A 25333-nucleotide genomic window follows, 5' to 3' on the forward strand; every position below is an offset into this window, starting at 1 on the left:
TCTATTCTATTCTATTCTATTCTATTCTATTCTATTCTATTCTATTCTATTCTATTCTATTCTATTCTATTCTATTCTATTCCATTCCATTCCATTCCATTCTAATTCTTATTTCTATTCTATTCCATTCTAATTCTTATTTCTATTCTATTCTATTCTATTCTATTCTAATTCTTATTTCTATTCTATTCCATTCTAATTCTTAATTCTTAATTCTTAATTCTTAATTCTATTCTATTCTATTCTATTCTATTCTATTCTATTCTATTCTATTCTATTCTATTCTATTCTATTCTATTCTATTCTAAATTTCCATTCCATATTCTATTCTTTTATGTTCCTATTTCTATTTCCATTCCATATTCTATTCTATTCTATTCTATTCTATTCTATTCTATTCTATTCTATTCTATTCTATTCTATTCTATTCTATTCTATTCTATTCTATTCTATTCTATTCTATTCTATTCTATTCTATTCTATTCTATTCTATTCTATTCTATTCTATTCTATTCCGTTCCATTCCTTATTCTATTCTATTTATTATTCTATTCTACTCTACTCTACTCTGTTACTTTATTTACTTTATTCTATTCTATTATTTCACTCCACCCCACCCCACCCTCCTCCTCCTCCTCCATGATGCTTTTCCAAATAAGAGCACTCATGGTGTGGTCAAGCTTCTGAACCAGAAGCCCCCCCCCCCCGCCCTGCCGTCCCACCTGCTCCTTCCTTACTCTACAGCCCACCCTGTCCCCAAAGCAGGCCGTCATGTGCTGGGGGGGGGAGGCCCTTGATAGCCAGTTGGCAGTCCCTCCCCAGCTGGCTTCTCCCCTCGGGTGCCAGGTGTCCATGCGAGGGAGCAGGGTCTTCTCCCTCCCTCTTGAGGAGACGCTCTTTTGAGGAAGGGCAGCAGCCAAAGCAGCTTCTCTCTTTCCTGGAAGACCACAACGTCCGCCGGCAGCCGCTTGGGAAACCGGTGCTCGGATCTACCCGAGGTTGTCCCCAAGGGGCTTTTCTTTCCAAAAGGCAACTGGACTTGCTTGGTTTTTCTCTTGAAAACATTTCACTTCTCATCCAAGAAGCTTCTTCAGTTCCCCAGACTTCCTTCCTTCCCTCCCTCCCTCCCTTCCTTTTCTTTCATTCTCTTCCTTCACTCTCTCTCTCTCTGAAGAAGGAGATTCTTGGGTGAGAAGGGAACCAGCGGATTCTCAGAAAAGCCCCTTTGGGGCTCAGATCCAGGCTTCATGCCCAGGCGGATTTTCCAACCCTCCATGTGCTGGAATGTCACTCGACCCCCCCCCCCACTTGCAGGGACAGGTGTCAAATGCCCAGCCAGGGAGCACGTGGGGCCCGGCCGTCCTTTCTCGACCGGAGGAGGATCGCCTGGCATCTGGCAGAAGTGAGCCAGGGCCACGATTTCCCCCTCCTAAGCCCCTCCTCAGGAGGCAGCATGGCAGGCAAAGTGAGCTGCACCTTCTCCAAAGGCTGCCTGGCCAGGTGAGCGGCAGGCGAGGTCCCCGGGCACCAGGGGGCAAGCGGGCACACACACCCCCCCCGCGCTCAGGGCTGGCACGCCGGGCATCCCTTTCTTTGGGTTCATTTTGAAAAGTGAGGCTGGGGTGGGCTGGACACCGGGGAGGCTTTAGGAGGGCCCAGGCCAGTGGGGGGCGCCAGCGTCCATTTCTACACTTTGCCCACGGGGTCAAAAATTTAATTTTAATTTTAATTTTTAATTTTAATTCCATTTATATCCCGCCCTTCTCCGAAGACTCAGGGCGGCTTACAAGCTTAGCAGTAGCCTTCATTCTATGTATATGCCTGCTTATTAGGGCTTTCACACACACCCCAAGCGGCATTATTACAAAGTCAAGGCGGCGCCCGTAACCGGGCAAATGTGATGCCAAAGGGACCCGTGTCCATCTCCAGGTGGTGGTGGCCATCTTGACTTTTTTGACCCCACCCCACCCCAATCAGGGCTGGTTTCCCGGTGTGGCCCCCACCTGAACCCCTGGGAAAAGCCCGATCATTTGGGGGGAAAAGTATCTCCCGTCCCTGGATACATTTGGATTCCTTCCGAGGCTCGCGGACCCCGGCGTCTTCTCCCCGCATTGGGCGCTGCTCGCCGTAACCTGCTATTTTGACCTTGCCGGGGGGGGGGCGGGGGGCCTTTGGGGAGGGGCAGATCCCCAGGGGCCATATAAATAAGCCAAGCTGGCACCACTTCATTCATTCCCGACCACCTAAGGCCGGGCACTCTGCGTATGCTCAGAGTCCCGCTCGGCGACCGGTGCTCGTCTCGCGCCAAGAAGGCAACAGGCGGAGGCGAAGGCGGAGGCGGAGGGCGGGGGGGGGGCAAATCTTCAGGACTGACCAAACTTCTTCAGGGCAGCTCAAACTAAAGCCCCGGGAGCGCTGCGACCCCCGCCCGGCCTTTCCCGGACCGGCAGCCGCGGGGCGGGGGTTGGTGGCCCGGGGGGCTTGCCCGGGGTGGGCCGGGGAGCCGGGGGCGCTCGGCCGGACCCCCAGGAGGGCAGCGGGACCGGCGGAGCTGTCCGGGCCGCCGCCGCCCCCCCCCCCGACGGCAGGCGACGCCCCCTGTCCGCCGGCGCTCGCGGGCGCCCTGCTGGGGGAAGAGGAGGTTTGCCGGACAGGCGGCGGCCTCGGCTGGAGGGGACCCCCCCCCCGCATGCAGGTAGGCGAGGAGCAGCCCCCTGGGCAGGAGGGGGCGCGCCCAGCCAGGGAGGGGCAGCCTTGGGGGGGGCAGGAGGAGGAGAAAAGGCCGGGCGCGGTGCGGGGCCAGCCCGGACAGAGGGTCCCGCCCCGGGTGCCTCGAGAGCCACGGCCTCGGAGGACTACAACTCCCATTATGTGGGGCTGGGGGATGAAAGGGGCTTTTTGCCCGCCTGGATGGGCTACTTGCTGTGGGGGAGTGGGAAGAGATTCGGCTTGGAAGGGGCGGTCTTCTCCCCCCCCCGGGGTCCGGGCTGGGCGCCCAGGTGCAGCCGCCTGGAGACCCTCCTGGGCCACCAAAGGACCCCCCACTCTCCACCCGGCCGGTTGGCGTCCCAAGGAAGTCTGGCGCCGGATCGGGGTCACCTCTGGGGCTGGCAGAAGCAAGCGGGCCAAGGGGCTCCTGGGCTGGGCTGGGGGTCGGTGGAGCTGGGGAGGGGGGAGGGCAGACTGTGGTCTCTGCCTGCCACGTGTTTCCCACCGGGGAGAATCTTCCTTCTTTCCTTCCCCCCTCCTTTCCTTCCTTCCTCCCTTCACTTCCTCCTTCTCTTTCTCCCTTCCCCCCTCCTTCCCTCCCTTTGCTTTCTCCTTCCCTTCCTTCTTTCGTCCCTTCTCCCATCCTTTCCTCCCTTCTTCCCTTCCTCTTTTCCCCCTTCCCTTCTTCCTTCCCTTCCTCCCTCCCACGGCTTGTTCTCTGACCTGGATTCCTAGCAGGCCAGTCCAGGCGATGCCCTCTGAGAAGGGCCGCCTTGCAAGGGACCCACCGAGCCCCCCCAGGCCTGTGGGGGGGGGGCTGCCCTCTGGCCTCCCCACGCACAGTCGGGGTGCCCTTGCGTGGCCTACGAGGAGAGGGCGTTCACCGGGTCTTCCCTCCTTCGGAGTGGGTGTAGTCAGGCCGGTGAGCTAATGATTACGGAACACCTTCAGCCAAAGGAGACTTTGACCCGGTTGATTTGGCGTCTCAGCCTAATATCTGAATTATTTCTTGATAAGACTTCGGTCAGCCTCTTCCTTCAGGAACGCCAGTCTCCCACCGAGAAGCCCTGTGAGGTAGGTTGGGCTCAGGAGGAGGGCTCCCCTGGCTGGTTGGGGGGGGAGCATTGCAAGCTGGGTCTCCTCTCCCAGTCCAGCTCCTTCCCCACTGGAGCCCCCCCCCGTCCTTCCCCAGCTCTTGGGCTAAGTGGGATGGTTTCCCCAAGGACCCCCTTGGCTGTGGTGGGAGTAGAGTTGGGACTCCCCGTCCCACACTAGCCCCCTCCCCTCTGCCCAGCCTCAGGGTCCTCAGCCACAGGATATTTAAGGCTTTTCTCCCCAAAGGGTTGAAGCTGTCTTTGGTGTCTCCACCACATTGAGGGGGGGGAAGCATCATCTGTGTGTGTGTGTGTGTGTGTCCCTCCCCTTCTCTCCCTCCCCAGCAAATTTAGAATATTCTTCCAAGTACAGAATAGTCCTCATTTAGAGAACACAGCTGGGACCAGCCACTCAATCCTTGAGCAAAGTCCTTGTGATCTTATTTCAGCTTTCTTTGCTCTAGGCTGAGACCTGCAAAGGTTATAAAGGCGAGGCTTGGTTCACAGAGTTCCTTGTTAATCACGGTTGTAACTGTGAACGGTTGCTGCACAAGGCAGTTGCTAAACGAGGACTACCTGTGTGTGCTGTAACCCTGAATGCCTTTCATTGACTGGCAACGTTTGCCCGACATCCTAAACTGGGCTATCCGCAGACCTCGGAGAGAGACAGTCTCGTGGGTGTCACTGAATTAACTTTTGGGATGGGGAAAAAAAATACAATAGACTGAATTATACGCGAGTCAAACACACCGGCTGTGCCCCAGAAGCTAAACCACCAAACCCTAATCTAATCCAGATTAGCACCTACCCAGTTTAGCATTTTGCACGTCTTCTGCGTTGAAAGCCTTTGTCTGTTTTCCTGTGCTATATGTGAGTTGAGACCACAGATCAAACTGGGATTAAGGTGGTTAATTACACAATTTAGCCTATCATTTTTTGTGAGACAATTTGCTGGGTGGGTTAATGGAAAAGTTTAAGTTGTGTACAGGTAATCCTTGACTTACAACCCACAGCTGTGGCTCAGCGAGGCAGCTGTCAAGTGGTTTTGCCCCATTTTACGACCCTTCTTGCCACAGTTGTTAAGCGAATCACAGCAGTTGTAAAGTTAGTAACACGGTTGTTAAGTGGATCCGGCTTTCCCCATTGAGTTTGCTTGTCAGAAGGTCGCAAAAGAGGATTGCGTGATTCCCCGGGATGCTGTGACCGTCATAAATATGAGTCAGTTGCCAAGTGTCCCAAAATGTGATCATGTGACCCTGGGGAGGCTGCAACGGTTTGTAAGGGTGAAAAACGGCCAGGTCACCTTTTTCAGAGCTGTTGTAACTTCGAATTAAGTAGAGGACTGCCTGTGCAATCAGAAGGCTGTCCAAATGAGTAACTTTTATGACGCAGCCTCAATGCTCAATGTAGGGGCTTGTTTTGGGGCTGGGGGCGACCAGCGGTGGTCTCCTTAGGTGACCTTCAAAGCCACAGGGGGTGGGGGGCTACCCTCTCCCTCCACGGCCGGGACTGGGGTGTGATCTGGGCAAGACCTCAAGCATTGTATGGCCAGGTCATCTGACATCCGACAGAGCAATGGGGGCTCCCAAGGTGACAGCTGCACCTGTTGGATTTCTGGCTGCTGGGAAGGAGGGCCAGGATCTCAGTTCTGCTGGGCTGGAGTTTGAACGGGGAGGGTCCCGAGGCAGAGAGCAGATTGCTCCGGAGGAAGGGAGGAAGGCCGGGGGTGGGTGGGTGGGGGGCAAAGGGCGAGGCTAGGCTGGGGGGGGGAGGTCCAGCGGGCGCTTGCAACATCTGCCTGCCCTCCAGAAGTCTCTGCTCTGCTTGGGGGCTCCTTGGCAGGCTGAGGTCAGCTGGCCTTCCCTTGTCAAGGGAAGCAAGATTGGGGGGAGCCTCACTTGGGGCACCTGACCTCTTCCGGGTGTCTCAAGCAGGGCCCTGCTTTGCTCGCTCAAAAGTAGATGCTTTGGACACCTTGTCTGGAAGGGTAGGGGGTCTCCTGCTAGTGCAGAGCGTCAGACTAGGAGACCCTAGATAGGAGCCAGCCGTGGGCTGCAGCTGCCCCAAAAGCCAACACAGTGCTAGGTTGCGTCAACAGAGGGATAGAATCAGGATCAGGTGAAGGGTTAATACCACTTTACAAGGCCTTGGTAAGGCCACACTTGGAATCTGGCGTCCAGTTTTGGTCACCACGATGTAAAAAAGATGTTGAGACTCTAGAAAGGGTACAGAGAAGAGCAACAAAGAGGATTAAGGGGCTGGAGACTGAAACATGTAAGGAACGGTTGCTGGAATTGGGTATGTGTAGTTTAATGAAGAGAAGAGTGAGGGGGGACAGGATAGCTGTGCTCCAGTATCTCAGGGGCTGCCCCAAAGAAGAGAGGCAGTCAAGCTATTCTCCAAAGCGCCTGAAGTCAGGACAAGAAGCAACGGATGGAAACTAGTCAAGGAGAGAAGCAACCTAGAACTAAGGAGAAACTTCCTGACAGTTAGAACAATTAACCAGTGGAACAACCTGCCTCCAGAAGTTGTGAGCGCTCCAACACCGGAAGTTTTTAAGAAGAGACTGGACAGCCATTTGTCTGAAATGGTGTAGGGTTTCCTGCCTGAGCAGGGGGTTGGACTAGATGACCTCCAAGGTCCCTTCCAACTTCTTCTTCTTCTTCTTCTTCTTCTTCTTCTTCTTCTTCTTCTTCTTCTTCTTCTTCTTCTTCTTCTTCTTCTTCTTCTTCTTCTTCTTCTTCTTCTTCTTCTTATTATTATTATTATTATTATCATCATCATCATTATTATTATCATCATCATCATCATCATCATCATCATCATCACCACCTCCAAGGTCCCTTCCAGCACAGTGATTCTGTTATTCTCATTTCAGTCCCTCGGGTGTGCGCAGGGGGGGACCACGATCAGGGCTGCCGAGACCGTATCTCTGGGGGATGCTGGTTCAAGAGCCTCTGGAGAAGAATAGGTGTGTGTGTGTGTGTGTGTGTGTGTGTGTGTGTGTTACCCTGAAGGAATAAGAGACGTTATTTAAAGATAGATGCTCCATTGGGATTTTTAATTGTTCCTTTGGAACTGTGCTTTAGGAGGTCTCTGGAGATTCTCCGCCCTCCGGGTCAGGGTTGTCCGAAAGGTTCTTTTTTTCAGGAGGCCACTGGACTTTCCTGTTTTTTTTTCGTTGAAGACCTTTTGCTTCTCATCCAAGAAGCTTCCTCGGCTCTGACTGGATCCTTCCCTTCCCCACCATCCAGTCAGAGCCGAAGAAGCTTCTTGGATGAGAAGCAAAAGGTCTTCAAAGAAAAAACCAAGAAAGTCCAGTGGCCTCCTGAAAAAAGCGACTTTGTGCTTTAGGATTTTAAGGGTTTAAACAAGAACATTTGAATAGGAATAGATGAGGAATGAAAGCAAGACTGATTGTCGTGGGAGGTGACCGTAGGCAGAATCATAGAATCCCAGCACTGGAAGGGGCCTCAGAGGTCTTCTAGTCCAGCCCCTTGCCCAAGGCAGGAGACCTTCTTCCATCCTGGAGAAATGGCAGTCTGGTCTTTTCTTGGAAATCTCCAGCGATGGAGCACCCCTAACTCTGGAGGCAAGCTGTTCTGTTGATTAATCATCCTCCGTCGAACAGAATAGAGCTGGAAGGGACCTTGGAGGTCATCTAGTCCAACCCCCTGCTCAGACAAATGGCTGTCCAGTCTCCTCTTACAAACTTCCAGTGTTGGAGCATTCACAGCTTCTGGAGGCAGGTTGTTCCACTGGTTAATTGTTCTAACTGTCAGGAAGTTTCTTCTTAGTTCTAGGTTGCTTCTCTCCTTGGTGAGTTTCCATCCGTTGCTTCTTGTCCTGCTTTCAGGTGCTTTGGAGACTAGCTTGACTCCCTCTTCTTTGTGGTAGCCCCTGAGATACGGGAAGGCTGCTGTCGTGGCACCCTTAGTCCTTCTTTTCTCAGTAGCATGGATTTTTATTTCCAGATTGGATCTCCCTCTGAGGAGCTTCCGTCCATGGCTTTTTTGTCCTGCTCTGGAGTGTTTTGGAGAATATATTAGCACCCTCTTCTCTAGGAGAGCTCTTCAAGTAGCAGAAGACAGGTATCGGGTCTCCCCTAAGCCTTCCCACCTGCTGCTGGCGTCAACTTCCCTCCGCCCTGTGCGTTCCCACAGAGAGGGCCTCCTCAGGGTGCCACCGGTCAGAGAATGTCATCTGGTGGCCCCCAGGGGGAGGGCCTTCTCTGTGGGCGCCCCGGACTTATGGAATCGGTTGCCGGTTGAGCTCCGGACGGCGCCCGACCTTCGCTCCTTCCGACGCGATCTGAAGACCTATTTATTCGAACAAGCTGGCCTGGCCTGATGGGGGATGGGTTGGGATTTTATTGTGGTTCTTATATTATTATTTATTGTTTTAGCTTTGGCCTTGTATTTAATTCTTTTTTAACTTTTGTATCCTGTATTTTATATGTGCTCTGTTCACTGCCCTGAGTCCTTCGGGAGAAGGGCGGTATACAAATAAAATTAACATTAACATTAACATTAGGCTAACCCTAACCCATTTCCTTTACATATTCATTGTAGGGTTTGGTCTCCAGGGCTAATAGAATAGAATAGCATAGGATAGCATAGCATAGGATAGGATACAATAATAGAATAGAATAGAATAGAATAGAATAGAATAGAATAGAATAGAATAGAATAGAATAGAATAGAATAGAATAGAATAGAATAGAATAGAATAGAATAGAATAGAAGAATAGAATAGAATAATAGAATAAGTTGGAAGGGACCTTGCAGGTCATCTAGTCCAGCCCCCTGCTCAGGCAGGAAACCCTATACCCATTTCCTTTACATGTTCATTGCAGGGTTTGCCCTCCAGAGCTCTTATCCTCTTGGTTGTTCTTCTCTGCACTCTTTGCAGAAGACCTGGGAATAGCTCTCCTGGAGCCCCTTAGAGAAGAGTCCTACAGGAGAAGGGCGGTATATAAATCGAATAAATAAATTCAAAATTACGATGGGAGACTTGAGGCAGATATCTTTTGGGAAAACCTGTTTGGCCAAGACTGCAGGGTCCCTCAAAACCCCTCGACTGTCTCAGAGAACGTTTCATTTTCCAGAAGATCGAAGCGGAGGTGAGGGCCTCTCATGGATCTCATCCTAAGCCACAGAAAGCCAGAGAGGCTTTTGGGAAGAAGAACCATCTTGGGCTCAGGCAGCCACAGACGTGTCGGGCAGTGGTGGGATTCGGCCGGTTCGCACCGGTTTGGCAGAAGCAGTAGCTAATTTTTTGTTGCCCTGGCCCAGAATGGACTTCTGGAAGCGTCATCCACACAGAGAACCGGTTGTTGACATATCTGAATCCCTCCTCTGACCTCAGGCCAGAGGGAGGCTTGGGAATGTCTCGGAAATAAGATCCTGGAAGTGCGTGGATGCCTTCCCACCGAGTTAACCAATGTCAGACGGGGAAGAGCTCCAGAAGCCGACCTTGGAGGAAGGAAAGTCAGTTGTTTAGGCCTGTTGCTTCTTCTCCTGCCTTCAGCCGGCATCCTTCCATGGTTTAAAAAGAAGTCGGGACACCAAGGGAGGGAGGTGAGGAGGGAGGGCACCCTCATAACTCGGGAAGAGTTGGATGAGCCGGAACGCCGGGAAGAAACCAACCAGGTGGCTTTCCAAGAGGAAGGCAAAGTTCTCTGCTTGAGTAGGAAAAATCCAGGGCAAAGTCGTGGATGTAGTGGAGGGGAACCCTATGGGTCTAGGACAGGGGTAGGCTACCTTGGCTCTTTAATCACTCCTGGACTTCAACTCCCAGAGTTCCAGAGCCAGCATGGCTCAGTTTGGAAACCTCTCCCTTTCCCCTCAGCGTGGCTGGCTCAGGAATTCTGGGAGTTGAAGTCCACGAGTCATAAAAGGGGCCATAGTTGCCCAAGCCTGCCCTTACATGGTTCATAAGTTATTTTCATTCTTATGTATGTATGAAATGAATAGAATAGAAGAGAGCTGGAAGGGACCTTGGAGGTCTTCTAGTCCAGCCCCCCGCTCAAGCAGGAGAACCTATACCATTCCAGACAGGTGACTGTCCAGTCCCTTCTTAAAAGCGTCCTTTGATGGAGCGCCCACGATTTCGGGTGGCAGGCTGTTCCACTGGTTGGTTGTCCTCACTGTCAGAAGGTTTCTCCTTAACTCCAGGTTGCTTCTCTCTTTGGTCAGTTTCCAACCATTGTTTCTTGTCCTGCCCTCTGGTGCTTTGGGGAATAATTTGACCCCCTCTTCCTTGTGGCAGCCCCTCAGATACTGGAATAATTACTATCATGTCTCCCATTTCTTCTTTACTTTAGACTAGCCAGACCCATGTCCCGTAGCTGTTCTTCATATGTTTTAGTCTCCAGGCCTTTGATCATCCTAGTTGCTGTTCTCTGGACTTTTTCCAAACTCCCAACATCTTTTTTGTGATATGGTGACCAAAATTGGCTGCAGTATTCCAGGTGTGGCTTCATTAGGGTTTTATATCAGACAAGTGACTGTCCTGTCTCTTCTTGGCAACCTCCAGTGATGGAGCAGCCACAACGTCTGGAGGGAAGCTCTTGCTTGGGTTGGACTAGAAGATCTTCAAGATCCCTTCCGGCTCTATTATTCTGTCTAATGTGTATGTGTATTAACCCATCGTTACTATTATTTATCCTTTTTACTGTTTTTATGATTTGTCGCACAGTCAGATGTTCAGTCAGGATTTGGCATTTTTGCCTACCCGATGTGGGAGAGGCAGATGTGGATCTTTGATCTATTAATATTATTATTCTCTCCGTTGCTTTGCAAGTACACTGAGTGCTTCTGTGCCGGAGACAAATGCCTTGTGTGCCTAATCACGCTTGGCCAAATGAAGTATTCCAATCCAAATCCAATCCTTTTAGCTTTCCTCCGCAAGTTTTCATTTCCCACCACACTCCCCCATCGCTCCTCAACAATTGCGCCTTTCAGAACCTCTCCATCCATTCTGAGTTGAAGGCCAGTGTAAAAATAGTTTCCACCCAACACATCGCCCAGTGCCGACCCTCAGCTCTTTGAGAGTCTCGTCTCACATGCTGAACAAAGCTGAATCCTGGTAGTCCTTGGCTGGGAGACCCTCCATGATCTGAGGATGGCAGGCAGGCAGGCAGGCAGAGCTGAGCAAAATCTCCCTAGGCAGAGCCAGCCACTTCCACATGACTGCCAGGAAAATCTCATTCTCTTTTTCTCTCTCTCTCTCTTCTCCCCTTTTCTCTCTCTCTCTCTCTCTCTCTCTCTCTCTCTCTCTCTCTCTCTCTCTCTCCTCTTGTCTCTCCCTCCTCTTCTCTTTCTCTCTCTCCTCTCTCTTTCTCCTTTCTCTCCCCTCTCTCTCCTCTCTCCCTTTTCTTTCCTCTCCTCCCTCTCTCCTCTCCTCTCTCTCCTCTTCTCTCTCTCTCTCCCCTCTCTCCCTCCTCCTCTCTCTCTCCTCTCTCTCCTCTCTCTCCTTTCTCTCTCTCCTCTCTCTCTCCCTCCTTTCTCTCCTCTCTCTCCTCTCTCTCTTTTCTCTCCTCCTCTCTCTCTCTTCTCTCTCTCTCTCCTCTCTCTCTCTCTCTCTCTCTTCTCTCTCTCTCTGTTTTTTCCTGGTTGACAATTTTGCCAACCAATGTGGAAAATACTGGACCAGGGTTAGCCTGCTTTCTCAGGTGAGGTTGTTGACTAAGGAGGCTGATGGACCAAGGTTAGGAAACAAACCTGGGCTTGAAGACCAGGGCAGACCCCGCTGAAACTCTTAAGATTGCCTATCTGTGATTGACAGGACTCGGCTCTTTCTCTTCTGTGGGGTCCTGGCTGCTCTCTGAGCTGGGTGGTTTTCTTGACGTCACCAGTGCTGGAAGCGAAGGGGCTGTGTGCAGAATGGAGGAGGAGGAGGAGGAGGACTACGGGGTCCTTGTTGCTCTCTGGGCTTGGTGGTTTTCTAACAGACGTTTCATGACCCAGCTAGGGAACATCATCAGTGCTGGAAGAGAGTGGAGGTTGCAAAGAAGAGGAGGAGGAATAGGCAGTGGGGCTTGCTCTATGTTTATGTACTACTGCTTTGTCCTGTCAGTGTTGCTGGGAACAAAGCCAGCTGGGAAAGTCGCAAAAGGGGGTCACCTGGGACCCTGCGGCCATCATAAATGGGAGTCGGGCCAGATGCCCGGATATTGATCATGTGACCCTGGGGATGCTGCAACGGTCGTTAAGTGTGAAAACCGGGCATAAGTCCTTTTTCCCCAGTGCCATTGTAATGTCAAATGGTCATTAAACAAAAGGTTGTAAGTCGGGGACATTCCGTGGTGCAGTATTGGGGGTTCAGCACAGGAGAAAAACACCTACAGCTGCGGAATGAGCCAACGGGGTGACCAGGCAGCTGTGAAGGGTTCAAACGGTGACTAAGTGGATGGTCGTAAATTGAGGACTGCCTGTGTTGGCTACTTTATATTTTGCAAGCTGCCTGGAGTCACTGAAAGGGAGGGGGCGGCCATATTAATTCCAATACAGTAAAGGGTAGGTGAGGGGAAGTGAAGTGAAGTGAAGTAAAGTTAAAGTAAAGTTAAAGTTAAAGTAAAAGTTAAAGTAAAGTTAAAGTAAAGTTAAAGTAAAGTTAAAGTAAAGTTAAAGTAAAGTTAAAGTAAAGTAAAGTTATAAAATAAAATATAAAATGAACTGAACTGAAATAAAATGATATCAATGCAGGCACAGCCCCCTCCAGGCAAGAGCTTCTCCTTCGGGGCCAGGTGCCGGCTGGCAGCGCCCGTTTCAAGGAAGGCCCCGAAGGCGGGAGGGAGGCTGGCCTCATCCGGAGCCTTCGGTGGCTCCCAGAAGCTCCCAGAGCGGCTGAGCAAGGACCGCACTGCCCCTTATCACGCCCAGCCCAGCAGGGGAGGCAGCCGGGCTGATAGGGCCCAGCCCTGAGCGCTTCCCTTCCGTCTCCAGCAAACACCCCCCCCCCCGAGAAGAGGCTCTGGCGACGCCTTCCCCACGGCCCGTCTGGGAGGGGGGGGCAAAGGTAGGACGGGGAAGCTCTGCTCCTGGGCTGGGGCTCAGGGCTCCTCTCGCCCACCTGTGGGGTCCCTGGTGCTCTCCGAGCTGGGTGGTTTTCTTGCAGACGTTTCATGACCCAGCTAGGGAACATCGTCAGTGCTAGATGGAAGCGGAGTTGGTGAGGAGGGAGGGAGGGAGGGAGGGGGAGGAGGACTGTGGGGTCCCTGGTGCTCTCTGAGCTGGGTGGTTTTCTTGCAGACGTTTCATTATCAAACTAGGTAACATCATCAGTGCTAGATGGAAGTGGAGTTTGCAGGGAGGAGGAGGAGGAGGAGCATGCACTGGCTGGGGAATTCTGGGAGTTGAAGTCCACGTGTCATAAAGTTGCCCAGGCTGGAGACCCCTGCTCTAGTCCAACCCCCTGCTCGATCTGGTAAGAGATTTCCCAAAAGGAGAAGTTGTCGGATGGAAATTAAGAGCCGTCACTCGATCTGAGAAATTACGCCACGCCGATCTCCCTGTTGGTGCAGAAGAGCCGGCCGAATCCCGGCTTCTGGGTCGGGAGGTTGCACAGCTTCCAAACTGGAGAGGGGTGATTCTTCTCAGCTCTTCCCTAAGAGGCTTCTTGGGGGGGGGGCTCTGGTTGTTCCCTCCCCTTTTGTGCCGGAGGGAGGCCGCCTGGGGCTCTGCATGGAGACCAGCAGCCCACTCAGGGGGGCTCCCGAGGGCCCCTCTTGTCTCAGAGAGGTCTGGGGGGGGGGAATCCAGGTGTCCTGGGTGGCCTGCAGGGAGCTGAGCGTTGAGGCTTGCCAGAGTTTGCCTCCTCTCCTGACCCGGCTTCACCCTCGCTCAGGACCCAACCTGTTCCTCAGGTTTGCGGGCGAGCATGTTTGCTCAGGATCACATTTCCTCGGATCGCCCCAGCCAGCTTGGGACCCAGCCTGAGCCACTCTGCCTCTCCCCAGCGGTCACTGTTACCTTGGGGGTGACTTCCCAGGGTGGCATTCCGCCTGGCCCCCGCAAAGCCACCTTTCTGGCCAACCTGGGCAGTGTTAAGGGCGTCTGGCTCACCTCCAGCGGTGTGACAACACACAGGGCTGTGCGAGGTGTGGGGGAAGGTGTGGCTTCTCTTAGTGAGGGTTTTCCCATGGGCACCTGGAAGACTGCATCCATTTTGTTCCCCCCCCATGACAAAAAAGATGCTGAGGCTTTAGGAAAAGTGCAGAGAAGACCAACTCAGAGGCTCCGAGGCCTGGAGACTAAAAGGTAGGAAGAACGGTTGCAAGGATTTGGGTTTCGCTAGCCTAGAGAAAAGAAGGACTGGGACAAGGGGGTGGGGGCATGAAAGCATCAATGACTTAGAGGAGGGAATAGAAGGGAGCTCATTTAATTTGCAGATGACACCAAACTGGCAGGAGTAGCCAACAACCCAGAAGACAAAGTCAAGATCCAAAAAGTTCTTGACCAACTTGAACAATGGACCCTATCCAACAAAATGAGTTTCGAAGTAGAGAAAAGCAAAGTCTTACCCTTAGGCAGGAAAAATCAAAGATATAAATACAAATTAGGTGAGGCCTGGCTCAAAACCAGCAGCTGTGAGAGGGACCTTGAAGTCCTAGTGGACGGTGCAGCAGCCGCCAAAAAAGCAAACACAATCCTGGGTTGCATAAACAGAGGCACAGAATCAAGATCACAAGAAGTATTAGCACAGCTTTATAAAACCCTGGTGAGGCCACAGCTGGAATACTCCAGCCAATTTTGGTCACCATATCACAAAAAAGATGTTGAGTTTGGAAAAAGTTCAGAGAAGAGCAACTAAGATGATCCAAGGCCTGGAGACTAAGACATACGAAGAACGGCTGCAGGACTTGGGTTTGGCTAGTCTAAAGAAAAGAAGAAATAGGGGAGACACGATAGCAGAGTTCCAGTATTTGAGGGGCTGCCACAAAGAAGAGGAGGGGGTCACGTTATTCCCCAAAGCACCAAAAGGCAGAACGAGAAACAATGGTTGGAAACTGACCAAGGAGAGAAGCAACCTAGAACTAAGGAGAAACTTCCTGACAGTTAGAACAATTAACCAGTGGAACCAGCTGCCTCCAGAAGCTGTGAATGCTCCAACACTGGATTTTTTTAAGAAGAGACTGGACAGCCATTTGTCTGGAATGGTCTAGGGCAGGGGTAGGCAACCTCGGCTCTTTTATGACTCGTGGACTTCAACTCCCAGAATTCCTGAGCCAGCTATGCTGGCTCAGGAATTCTGGGAGTTGAAGTCCACGAGTCATAAAAGAGCCGAGGTTGCCGACCCCTGGTCTAGGGTTTCCTGCCTGAGCAGGGGGTTGGACTAGATGACCTCCAAGGTCCCTTCCAGCTCTATTCTGATTAATTGATCCTACGCTGTGTTTGATGCAAAGTGGTGGTCCACAAGAGCTGGGGAGTGGGGGGGGGGGTCTTCTAGATGTAGCCTTGCATTATCTGTGGAGATTCTCCACCACCCGGGTTGGGATTGTCCCAAAGGGGCTTTTCCAAAAGGCAACTGGCTTTTTTTCCCTTTGAAATTGTGTTGCTTCTTCAGTTCTTCGTGGGAAGAACTTCTGGAGGGAGAAGCTTCTTGGATGAGAAGCGAAACGTTTTCAAAGAAAAAAAACCAACAACGACAAGGAAGCCCAGTGCATCCCACAGGTAGCCCCCAGCCTGGTGTGCTGCTTATTGAATAGCATCTCCCAGAAGCCCAGCAAGGTCAGGGGGATTCTGGGAGATGAAGTTCTGCTTCTCTGCGGAGCATCCGCTGGTGGTCCAGGGACTCTGCAACCGTCATAAATGTGAGTCGGTTGCCAAGTGTCTGAATTTTGATCACGTGACCCACGGGGGTGGGTGGGTGCTGCAACGGTCGTTAAGTGTGAAAAATAATCATACGTCCCTTTTTTCGTTGTCGTCGTCACTAAAAGAACGGTTGTAAGTTGAGGACCACCTGTACAATACAATACAATAATAAAGTAAATAGCGTAAAAAATCTAAACCTAAAGAAAATGGACCTGTTGCAAGCAACTGGCAGTGCCCAGATGCCACCCGTTCTGGAAAAGGATCCTGTGGGGTTTAGAGCACTTTGGGGGCTGGAGGGGGCTCTTCAGGCATGCTAGCCAGGCCTTTTGGCTTCGTGCTGAGCCTTCGCATCCCTCCTCTTGGCCGCCCTTCCTCCGGGGGCAAGGGAGGGTGAGGCAGCCAGCCAGCCCTTCCCTCCCTGCTCTCTGCCACCTGGGCACGCTGCCCGCGCTTGGCAGGCAGGGCCTCGATGGGACAGCCAGTTTCGGCTTTGTTCCCGCGTCGTCGTCGTGGGTCTGGCGGTGCGAGGGCCACAGGTCCTTTGCACAATGCCCGGCTTTCTTCCAGCCCCTCTCCTCCCTCCCTCCCACCGGCCCCGGGTTAAAAGGAGCAGCCAGACTCCTCCCTCCCACCGGCCCATGTGGGAGCAGCTGCTGGCCTGGCCTGGGATCCCGGTGGGTCCCTCCTTCGGCTGGGGGGGGGGCAGGGAAGAGGGCCTGGGGGGGAAGGGAGTCCTTGAGCCCAAGGCTGGGAGAGGAGGGGGCTCCCCCCTTGGTTGGGTTTGAGCCAGCCCCCCCCTCGCAAAACTCCCAGCAACTTGGGAAGGGAGAGCCTTTGGCCACCTGTGCCGGGGATCCTGCCTTCCCTCCCCCAGCCGGGATCCCGAGGAGCGGATCTCTTTCCTGGGGAAGCAGCTGAAGCCGTTGGGGCCGATGCCGAGGCTTCGCTTGGCCAGGGTGGCCCTGAGCGACGGGCTCCCCGGGGTCCGGGCGAGGGGGCCGCTCTGCCGGGGGGTCCCCTCGCTCAGCCCCGAACCTCCTTGGCATTTCAGGGCGCTGCGGCGGCAGGCGAAGCAGCCGGGGATGGCGGACAGCCGGGCAGTGCCGAAGGACCGGGTCCTGACTCTCCAGTCCATGAGCCCCCACGTCCGGAAGGTGGAGTACGCCGTGCGAGGGCCCATCGTGGCCCGGGCCAGCCAGCTGCAGAAGGAGCTGAAGCAGGTAAGCCGGGCAACTGACCGGGTCACTTGTCTGTTCGTGAGTTCGTGAAAGATGGAAAGGTGGTCTCGCTTTCTTTATTAGATTTTGCTTTACTTTTGCTTCGCTTCGCTTTTTAGTTGAGTGTTTAGTTTAGTGTTTTTTTAATTCAGTTTAGGTTAGGGATTAAATTTATATCCCGCCCATCACACAATCTACCTAAAATGTTCATGTGGGCAGCTTCTTTCAACACCGGCTATTTTTTCTTGACTCTCCTGGAATACCGGCAGTCCCCAACTTACGACAGTTCGTTTAGTGACCGCTCAAAGTTACGACGGCACTGAAAAATGTCACTTAGGTTTGTTTTTCCCACTTATGAACATTGCAGCCTCCCCCGTGGTCACGGGCTCAAATTTGGGATGCTTGGCAACCTACTCACGTTTACGACGGTCGCAGTGTCCCCTGGGGGGGGTCACGTGATCCCTTTTGCGACCTGCTGACCTGCAAAGTCAGTGGGGAACCTGGATTCACTTAATGACCGGGTTACTAATTTAAGAACTACAGTGATTCACTTAATAACTGTGGCGAGAAAGGTCGTAAAACAGGGCAGAATTCACTGAACATCTGCCTTGCTGAGCAACAAAAAAAGTTGGGCTCCGTTGTGGTCGTAAGCCGAGGACTGCCTGTAAAGCCCTATGTCCTTAAGGCCGACGGATCAAACCGAAGGGAAAGGCAGAAGGAAGCCGGGAGGCTGGCCCGGGACTGGGGAGGGGGTGTGGGAGGCTTTGCATAGAGACCCTCTCAGATTATGGGATGCCTGGAAAGAAGGGCGGTCTTCTTCCTGGGCATCAGAGCTGGTGTGGTGGGATCCAGAGAAGACCCCTGTCCAGGAGAAATCCCGCAAAGTGGGACTCAGGACGGCCGTCAGGGACTTCCAGAGTAGATCACCTCTCCTGCCCCAGGTTGATCGGGAAGGATCCTTCCTAAGCCTTTGTCTTGGTGGCGACAGACCTGCGGGGCTCTTCTTGATGACCTCCTGACCTCATTGCGGATGACTCCACTTCCGAGACTGACCTAGACGTGGAGGCAGTTGGGTGCCTGGTTTCCTGGGATGAGCCTGGCCTGACCCCTCAGAGCAGCTGAAGGCTGCAAGGTGCCAAGTTGATTGGTCCTGGGCGGTTGTTCCAGCACCTCTGTCCATCCAGATATGCAGGGACTACAATTCCCATTATTATACGGGCAACTCGTCCCATGAGTGTTGATACACTGGATGGGTCCAGCGTTAGTACCGCTTTATACTGAACTGGTAAGGCCACACTTGGAATCCTGCGTCCAGTTTTGGTCACCACGATGTAAAAAAGATGTTGAGACTCTGGGAAGAGTGCAGAGAAGAGCAACAAAGATGATTGGGGGACTGGAGGCTAAAACATATAGGGAACGGTTGCTGCAATTGGGGATGTCTAGTAGTTTAATGAAGGGAAGGATGAGGGGGGACATGATGGCAGTGTTCCACTATTTGAGGGGCTGCCCCAAAGAAGAGGTAGTCAAGCTGTTCCCCAAAGCGCCCGAAGGCAGGACAAGAAGCAACGGATGGAAACTCACCAAGGAGAGAAGCAACCTGGAACTAAGGAGGAATTTCCTGACAGTCAGAACAATTAACCAGTGGAACAACCTGCCTCCAGAAGCAGTGAATGCTCCAACACTGGAAGTTTTTAAGAAGAGACTGGAGAGCCATCTGACTGAGATGGTGTAGGGCTGGGGAATTCTCCACAAGCCTTAAAGTTCCCAAGGTTGAACCCTCCTGGTAGAGAGTCTCCTGCTTGAGTGGTGGGGGTGAGGGGGTTGGACTAGAAGACCTCCAAGGTCCCTTCAACTCTGCTGTACTGTTACGGGTGCCTCTGCCTGCAGAGGAACGAAATCAACGCCCGAGAAACCGCCTTAACGTTTAGGCAAATACTGTGCAATCATTTCCAAGGCGATAAGGAGGCAGGCAAAGGTGCTCAAGGACGCTGACCTTGATGTCCTCTAAGTTTCTCCCCCACGTCAGAGCCAGGTGGGGAAGGAAGTCAGAATAACAGTTGGAAGGGACCTTGGAGGTCATCTAGTCCAACCCCCTGCTCAGGCAGAAAATCCTGTCCTATTTCAGACAAATGGTTGTTCAGTCTCTTCTTAAAAACTTCCAGTGTTGGAGCATCCACAACTTCTGGAGACAGGTTGTTCCACTGGTGAATTGTCCTCATTGTCAGGATGTTTCTCCTTAGTTCTAGGTTGCTTCTCTCCTTGACTAGTTTCCATCCGTTGCTTCTCGTCCTGCCTTCAGGGCCTTTGGAGAATAATAATAATCCCCCTCTTCTCTGGGGCAGCCCCTCAGATATTGGGGGGGGGGGCGCAACACTGGCAACTTTAAGACTTGTAGACTCCCAGAATTCCCCAGCCAGCAAAACTGGAATTCCCCAGCACACGGAGTCCTCAGCTTACATCCACAACTGAGCCCAAACTTTCCATTACTAAGTTGTTAAGTGAGTTTGGGCCTACTTGACCACCTTCCTTGCCACCGAATCACGGCAGTTGTCAAGTCTCAACATGGTCGTTAAATGAATCCAGCCTCCCCCTGGACTGTGCTTGTCAGAAGGTCGCAAAAGGGGATCGCGTGACACCCCCCCCTCCAGAACACTGAGACCGTCATAAATACGAGTCAGTTGCCAGGTGTCTGAATTTTGATGACGGCTGCACCGGTCGTAAGTGTGGGAAACAGCCATAGGTCGCTTTTTCCAGTCCCCTCGTAACTTCAAACGGTCACTAAATGAAGTGCCGTAAGTTGAGGACTAACAGCACAGGGAAATGGCAACAAAAGCGAGCATTTTCATCTCCCCCTTGCAGGGCGTCAAGAAGCCCTTCGCGGAAGTGATTGCGGCCAACATTGGGGATGCGCAAGCTATGGGGCAGAAGCCCATCACCTTCTTGCGCCAGGTATGTCCAGGGGGGTGGGTGGGAAGAGACCCTCCCCCTGGTCAGGCTTGGCCCCATTTGCCAGGGGGGCCCTCAGACTGACCCAGGCAGCCTCGGTATCCAGAACAGAGGGCCTCTAAGTCTGTGCAGAGAGCCCACGAATACCTCGGGTGTGAGACCTGGGGGGGGGGGGTGGTGAGGCGGTGGGGAGGCTGCAGCATCACCCTAATTGCCCCCCCCCACAGGTCAGCGCCCTCTGCATGTACCCCGACCTCCTGAATTCCCCCGATTTTCCTGAAGATGCAAAGCAGAAAGCCCGGCGACTCCTGGCCGCGTGCGGAGGGCAGAGCATTGGTGAGTGTCTGGACATCCTTGGGGGGGGGTCCCTCCTTCCCTCCCCCGTCACCTGAGCCTCTGAGAGCCCCCCGGGAAGAGCCAGACCCTCCGGTTTGATCCCTCTGAACAAATTTGATCTCTGTTTCCATGGAAGCATGAGTAGTCCTCGCTTTACGTCCAAGAACTGAACCCAAATTTCCGCCCAGTGGTTCAGTGAGTTTTGCCCCGTTCTACGATCTTTCTTGCCCCAGTGGTTAAATGCAAGTTGTTAAATGAGGCACACGGTTGTTAAGTGAATCCGGCTTCCCCGTTATCAGAAGGTCACAAAAAGGGGATCGCATGACCCCACGATGCTATAACGCGTCCTAAGTGTGAGTCAGTTGCCAAGCGTCGGAATTTCGATCGGGGGAACGGTGACGATGCTGCAACAGGCGAGAGTGTGAGAAACAGTGATAAATCCTTTCTTTCCCCCAGGGCCGTTGTAACTTTGAACGGTCACGAAACGAACTGTTTGTAAATTGAGGAAAGGTCCAGATTTTAGTAGGCGGTGCTGGCTGGTCAAGGTGGACTAGATGGTCTCCTTGGTGACCTGGGACAGGGGTCCCCAACTGTGGCAACTTTAAGACTTGTGGACTTCAACTCCCAGAATTCCCCAGCCAGCTGGGGAATTCTGGGAGTTGAAGTCCACAAGTCTTAAAGTTGCTACAGTTGGAGAGCCCTGCTCTGGAGCAAAGAAAGATGCCTCTTTCAGATGGGGAGGGGGCTTCCCCTGGCTCCTGGCCCCTCTATACGGAGGGCCAGTCCTACGGGGGGCCTGGGGGGGTGGGGGGCGTGCAAAGCCACTTGGGTTGCTCTGGATTAAGCATCTTCTGGAGACCTGGGGTGGGGGTGGCTAGATTGAAGGCCAAGCCTCGGACCCTCCTCTTTGCAAGGGGTCTGAAGGAGGGCGAGGAGGGGCGAGGGACCCCCGTAGGCGTCACGTGCGATCCCACCGATTAGGCCAAGATGAGACCGTGGTATCATTTGTGGGCTCCCCAGGCTGAGTGGCCTTGAGCATGGCGTGCCCCCCCCTCCCAGAGTTACCTTATGCATAAAATTTATAGGCTGCCCAGAGTTACCTTTATTTTATAAATGAAAGGGAATAATAAATACCTGATGCTCCATCCGTGGCCCCTGCAGGGCTTCCCCTTCAGCCCTGATGCAGTTGATGCTCGGACCGGCAAACTCCCCTTCCTCTCATTAAACCCCTTCGCCACCCCCCCAAAAGACCATTCTGGGCTGCAGAGCCGAGTCCTCCTCCCCCCCATTTTCTGTTCCTGCCTTCTCCCCGCTTCAGGGGCCTACAGTGCCAGTCCTGGGATCGAGCTCATACGTCAGGATGTGGCTGCCTTCATCCAACGCCGAGATGGGGGGATTCCCTCCAACCCGGAGAACATCTACCTGTCGACGGGGGCCAGCAGCGCCGTTGTGGTACGGAGCCCAAGCCTGGGGGAGCCACTGTGGAAAGGGGGGGATGTGAATTCAGATGGCAGCAGGCTGAAGGGCAGAAAGATTTCTCGGGGGGGGGGGCCCTGGTGCCCTCTGAGCTGGGTGGTTTCCTTGCAGACGTTTCATGACCCAACTAGGTAACAGCATCAGTGCTAGAGCAGGGGTCTTCAAACTTGGTCCTTTGATGACTTGTGGACTTCAGCTCCCAGAATTCCTCAGCACTAAGGAGGAAGGGGGGAGGAGGAGGAGGACTGTGGGGTCCTGGGTGCTCTCTGAGCTTGTTGGTTTCCTTGCAGACGTTTCATGACCCAACTAGGGAACCGCATCAGTGCTAGGACCAAAACCCGCCATGTAAAAACATGCCAAAAGAGAAGCAAGAAAATGCAGCCAGTAATGCCAAGCAGGGACTAAAACCAGCAGGGATAAAAGAGTTGCAGTTCAGAAGTTAAAGTGGATTGTTGGTTGTCCCCGAGGGACCCAAGCGGGGCACCAGGCTAGGAACTGGGAGATTGTGAGTTCTAGTTTTAGCCATGAAAGCTGGCTGGACCAGTTCCCTCCCTCTCAGCCCTTCCCCTTCTCTCCCCTCCCCCTCCTCTTCCTCCTCCTCCTCCTCCTCCCCCTCCTTCTCCTCTTCCTCCTCCTGCCCGTCCTCCTCCCCCTTGTTGCCCCCACCTCCTCCTCTTCCTCCTCTTCCTCCTCCTCCCCCCTCCCCCGCTCCTCCTCTTTCCAAAGGTGCCACCGTTTGAGTTGCCCCTCCCGAGGAGGCACCTGTGGGGCCTCCTGCTAGCCCCCCCCCATGCCCTCCCCTGGCAGGACTCCTTCGCAGCTCGCCTCGCCAAGGACAGCGCCGGGCATGGCAACCACCACACAAAGCCCCCTTTGTCTCTGTTCCTGGCACTCTCGTCTCCTGGGAGAAGTGGGGCAGCCAAGGGGGGGAGATGGCCTTGCCCAGGACCCCCAGGCAGGTGGGGGCGAGGGGGCGAGTGGGTGAGGGCTGCTAAGACTGGAGGGGGCTCCCCAATAGAGCCGCCCCTGAGATACTGGAAGGCTGCTCTCTTGTCACCCCTGGTCCTTCTCTTCATTAAACCAGCCCTACCAATTCCTGCAACCGTTCTGAGCCGCTGCTGGTGTTGCTACCCCCGTCTGGGTTTCTCCCTTAGACCATCCTGAAGCTGTTGGTCTCCGGGGAGGGGTCCTCCCGGACGGGCGTGATGATCCCCATCCCCCAATACCCGCTCTACTCAGCGACGCTGGCCGAACTCCACGCGCAGCAGATCAACTACTACCTGGACGAGGACAATGGCTGGGCTCTGAACACCGAGGAGCTGCGGAGGGCGCTGGTCCAGGCTCGGAGACATTGCCAACCGCGGGTCCTCTGTGTCATCAACCCGGGCAATCCCACAGGTAGGGCCCCACTGCGTGGCAGTGCAAGAGGGCGCCTCTGAAGACCCCATCAGTGGTGTCAAGCCACTCGTAAGGTCCGTCTTTGGGGGGATGGAGCTTGCGGGCCTCTCCTGCAGCTTCTGCTGAAGAAGCCCTCCTGGGAGATTCTCCTGCAGGGACCTGGTGGCAGCCTTGGCTAGGCCTTGCTGGAGTGATGTGGAAGGCTCTTTTCCAAAAACGTGGCCACTGGGGCCACAGTTTCTCCCTGGAGGCTCCGCCTGTCTGTGGTCCAAGAGCCACCAGCTTCTGAGGAACACCTTCTTGGTCCTTGCCTCTGTTGGTCCCGATGTCCTGCAGAAGTCAAGACGTCGTTGTTAGGAAGGTCCTGGGCTGGAAGGCGGGACAGTCAAGGGGACGAGGACCTCATAGAGTGTCTCCCCCCAGCCAGGGGAGGGGGCTGCCTTTCCTGGAAGGTTTGGGTCTCTCTGTCCTTCTCTTCTGCTCCCAGGAGGTCCACAAGACCACGGGTACTTTGAGGGGGTGAAAGTGGGAACTTTCAAGAGTAGCAGAAGAGAGATATAATCTCTCAGAGCAACCCCAGAAGACACCAGGTGTGTCAGCTTTCTTCGCACAACACAAATCCTGCCTGTGTTCACACACTACCTTGGACCACAAACAAACCATGGTGGGCTACATTTGCAAACAAAGAAAATGAACCATGATTTCATGTACAGGTAGTCCTTGACTTAACAATCATTCATCTAGTGCAGGGGTCTTCAGACTTGGACCTTTGATGACTTGTGGACTTCAACTCCCAGAATTCCTCAGCCAGGCACGCATGCCTGGCTGAGGAATTCTGGGAGCTGAAGTCCAGAAGTCATCAAAGGGCCAAGTTTGAAGACCCCCTGATCTAGTGACTGAAAATAGTGACTTATTGATCATCTTTCACGCTTACGACCGTTGCCGCATGCCCAGGACGACGTGATCCAAATTTGGGTGCTTGGCAACTGACTCGTACTTATGACATTCTCAGCGTCCCGGGGTTGCATGATCCCCTTTCTCGGCCTTCTGAGAATGGGGAAGCCGGATTCACTTAACAACTGTGTTGACTGCAGTGATTCACTTAACAACGGTGGCAAGGAAGGTCGTGACATGGGGCAAAGCTCACTGAACGACTGCCTTGCTTAGCAACAGAAATGTTGGGTTTAATGTTGGTCGTAAGTCGAGGACTACCTGTAACTAGGTTAGCGTGGTGGAAAAATCTAGCTTGTAAGAAGAGCCCCTTTGGGCCATCCCAGCACGGCCTCCTGGTTCTCGACTTCCCCCTGGCTTTCCCTCGGGGCCCTTCGCAGGAGACGGGCGCCCTCCTGTTCAGGCCGTCACTCGTCCTGGGACGGGAGGGGTGAGCTGACAGGAGCCCCCCCCCCACTCTTGACATCTGCTGAGACGGAGAAGAACCAGAACTGAGTCGGTCAGCGCCAAGTTCAGCGCAGGGGACTCTGTAAACAGCCTCGGAGCCAAGTTTATTCAAGAGTCTCTCAAGGGGGCGTTATCAAAGCCCGCTTGGAAATTCATGTGCGTTAAAAAAACCACCCCAGCAAGGTCATCCAAAGCCAGGAGATGCTGCCGCTCTTGAAAAGGTCTGGGTTCACCTGGGTGGGCCAGGCCTTGGTGCCGGTGGAGTCTGGATGTTTTCTGGCAGATGTTTCATGGCTACTTTAGGTCAGGGCTCTGCAACCTTGACGACTTGACGACTTGTGGAGTGGAGCTCCCGGAATTCCTCCGCCAGCTCAAGTCCACCACTCTGAAAGTTGTCCAGGTTGCAGAGCCCTGGTGTGGGTTACGTGGTCTCTGCGTTGATCCTGATGTTCTTCAGTCTAGCAAGGATGACGCTGTTTAGAGGAATGAAATATCTGTAACGAAACCACCCAGCTCAGAGAGCACCAAGGACCCTACAGTCGTCCTCCTCCTCCTCCTCCTCCTCCTCCTCCTCCTCCTCCTCCTCCTCCTCCTCCTCCTCCTCCCTGCAAACTCCATTCCCCTCTAGCACGGATGATGTTAACTAGTCAGTTAATGAAACATTTGCAACAAAACCACCCAGCTCAGAGAGCACCAGGGACCCTACAGTCCTCCCCCTCCCCATTCCCTTCCCCCTGCCCCTCCCTGCAGACTCCACCACCTTCTAGCACTGATGATGTTCCCTACAAAACAGCCAAGGCCGGAAGCCCCCCCGGGGCCCTGCACTTCAGCCCCTTTTGTGGGCTGAGGCCTGTCTTCAGAAGACTCAGCACTTGGCCGTTTGACCATTAAACTGACCCCTTGGCAGGGACCCATGGGGGGGGTTGTTTCCCTTTTCCCGCTG

At 53.4% G+C, this 25333-nt stretch overlaps 1 protein-coding gene across 6 annotated transcripts in view; it reads left to right on the forward strand.

Moving 5' to 3' along the window:
* The first annotated feature begins 1465 nt into the window (after positions 1-1465).
* Positions 1466-25333, forward strand: part of GPT (glutamic--pyruvic transaminase) — a 30275-nt gene continuing 6407 nt past the window's right edge. Inside the window, exons 1-6 of one of the 6 annotated variants that reach the window (XM_081323544.1) lie at positions 1466-1500; positions 16671-16839; positions 19696-19785; positions 20010-20118; positions 21437-21570; positions 22749-22992. In XM_081323544.1, coding sequence (XP_081179670.1) covers positions 16702-16839; positions 19696-19785; positions 20010-20118; positions 21437-21570; positions 22749-22992 — 715 coding nt within the window. In that variant the 5' untranslated portion in view covers positions 1466-1500; positions 16671-16701. Of the gene's footprint in view, positions 1501-3392; positions 3784-12643; positions 12825-12915; positions 12978-13670; positions 14066-16097; positions 16294-16670; positions 16840-19695; positions 19786-20009; positions 20119-21436; positions 21571-22748; positions 22993-25333 lie in introns of those variants that run through there. The other 5 variants (XM_081323542.1, XM_081323543.1, XM_081323540.1 and 2 more) reach the window with 5 other exon arrangements.

Source organism: Vipera berus, assembly GCF_964194415.1.
Source record: "Vipera berus genome assembly, chromosome: 3".
In the NCBI taxonomy this organism is placed as follows: Eukaryota; Metazoa; Chordata; class Lepidosauria; order Squamata; family Viperidae; genus Vipera; species Vipera berus.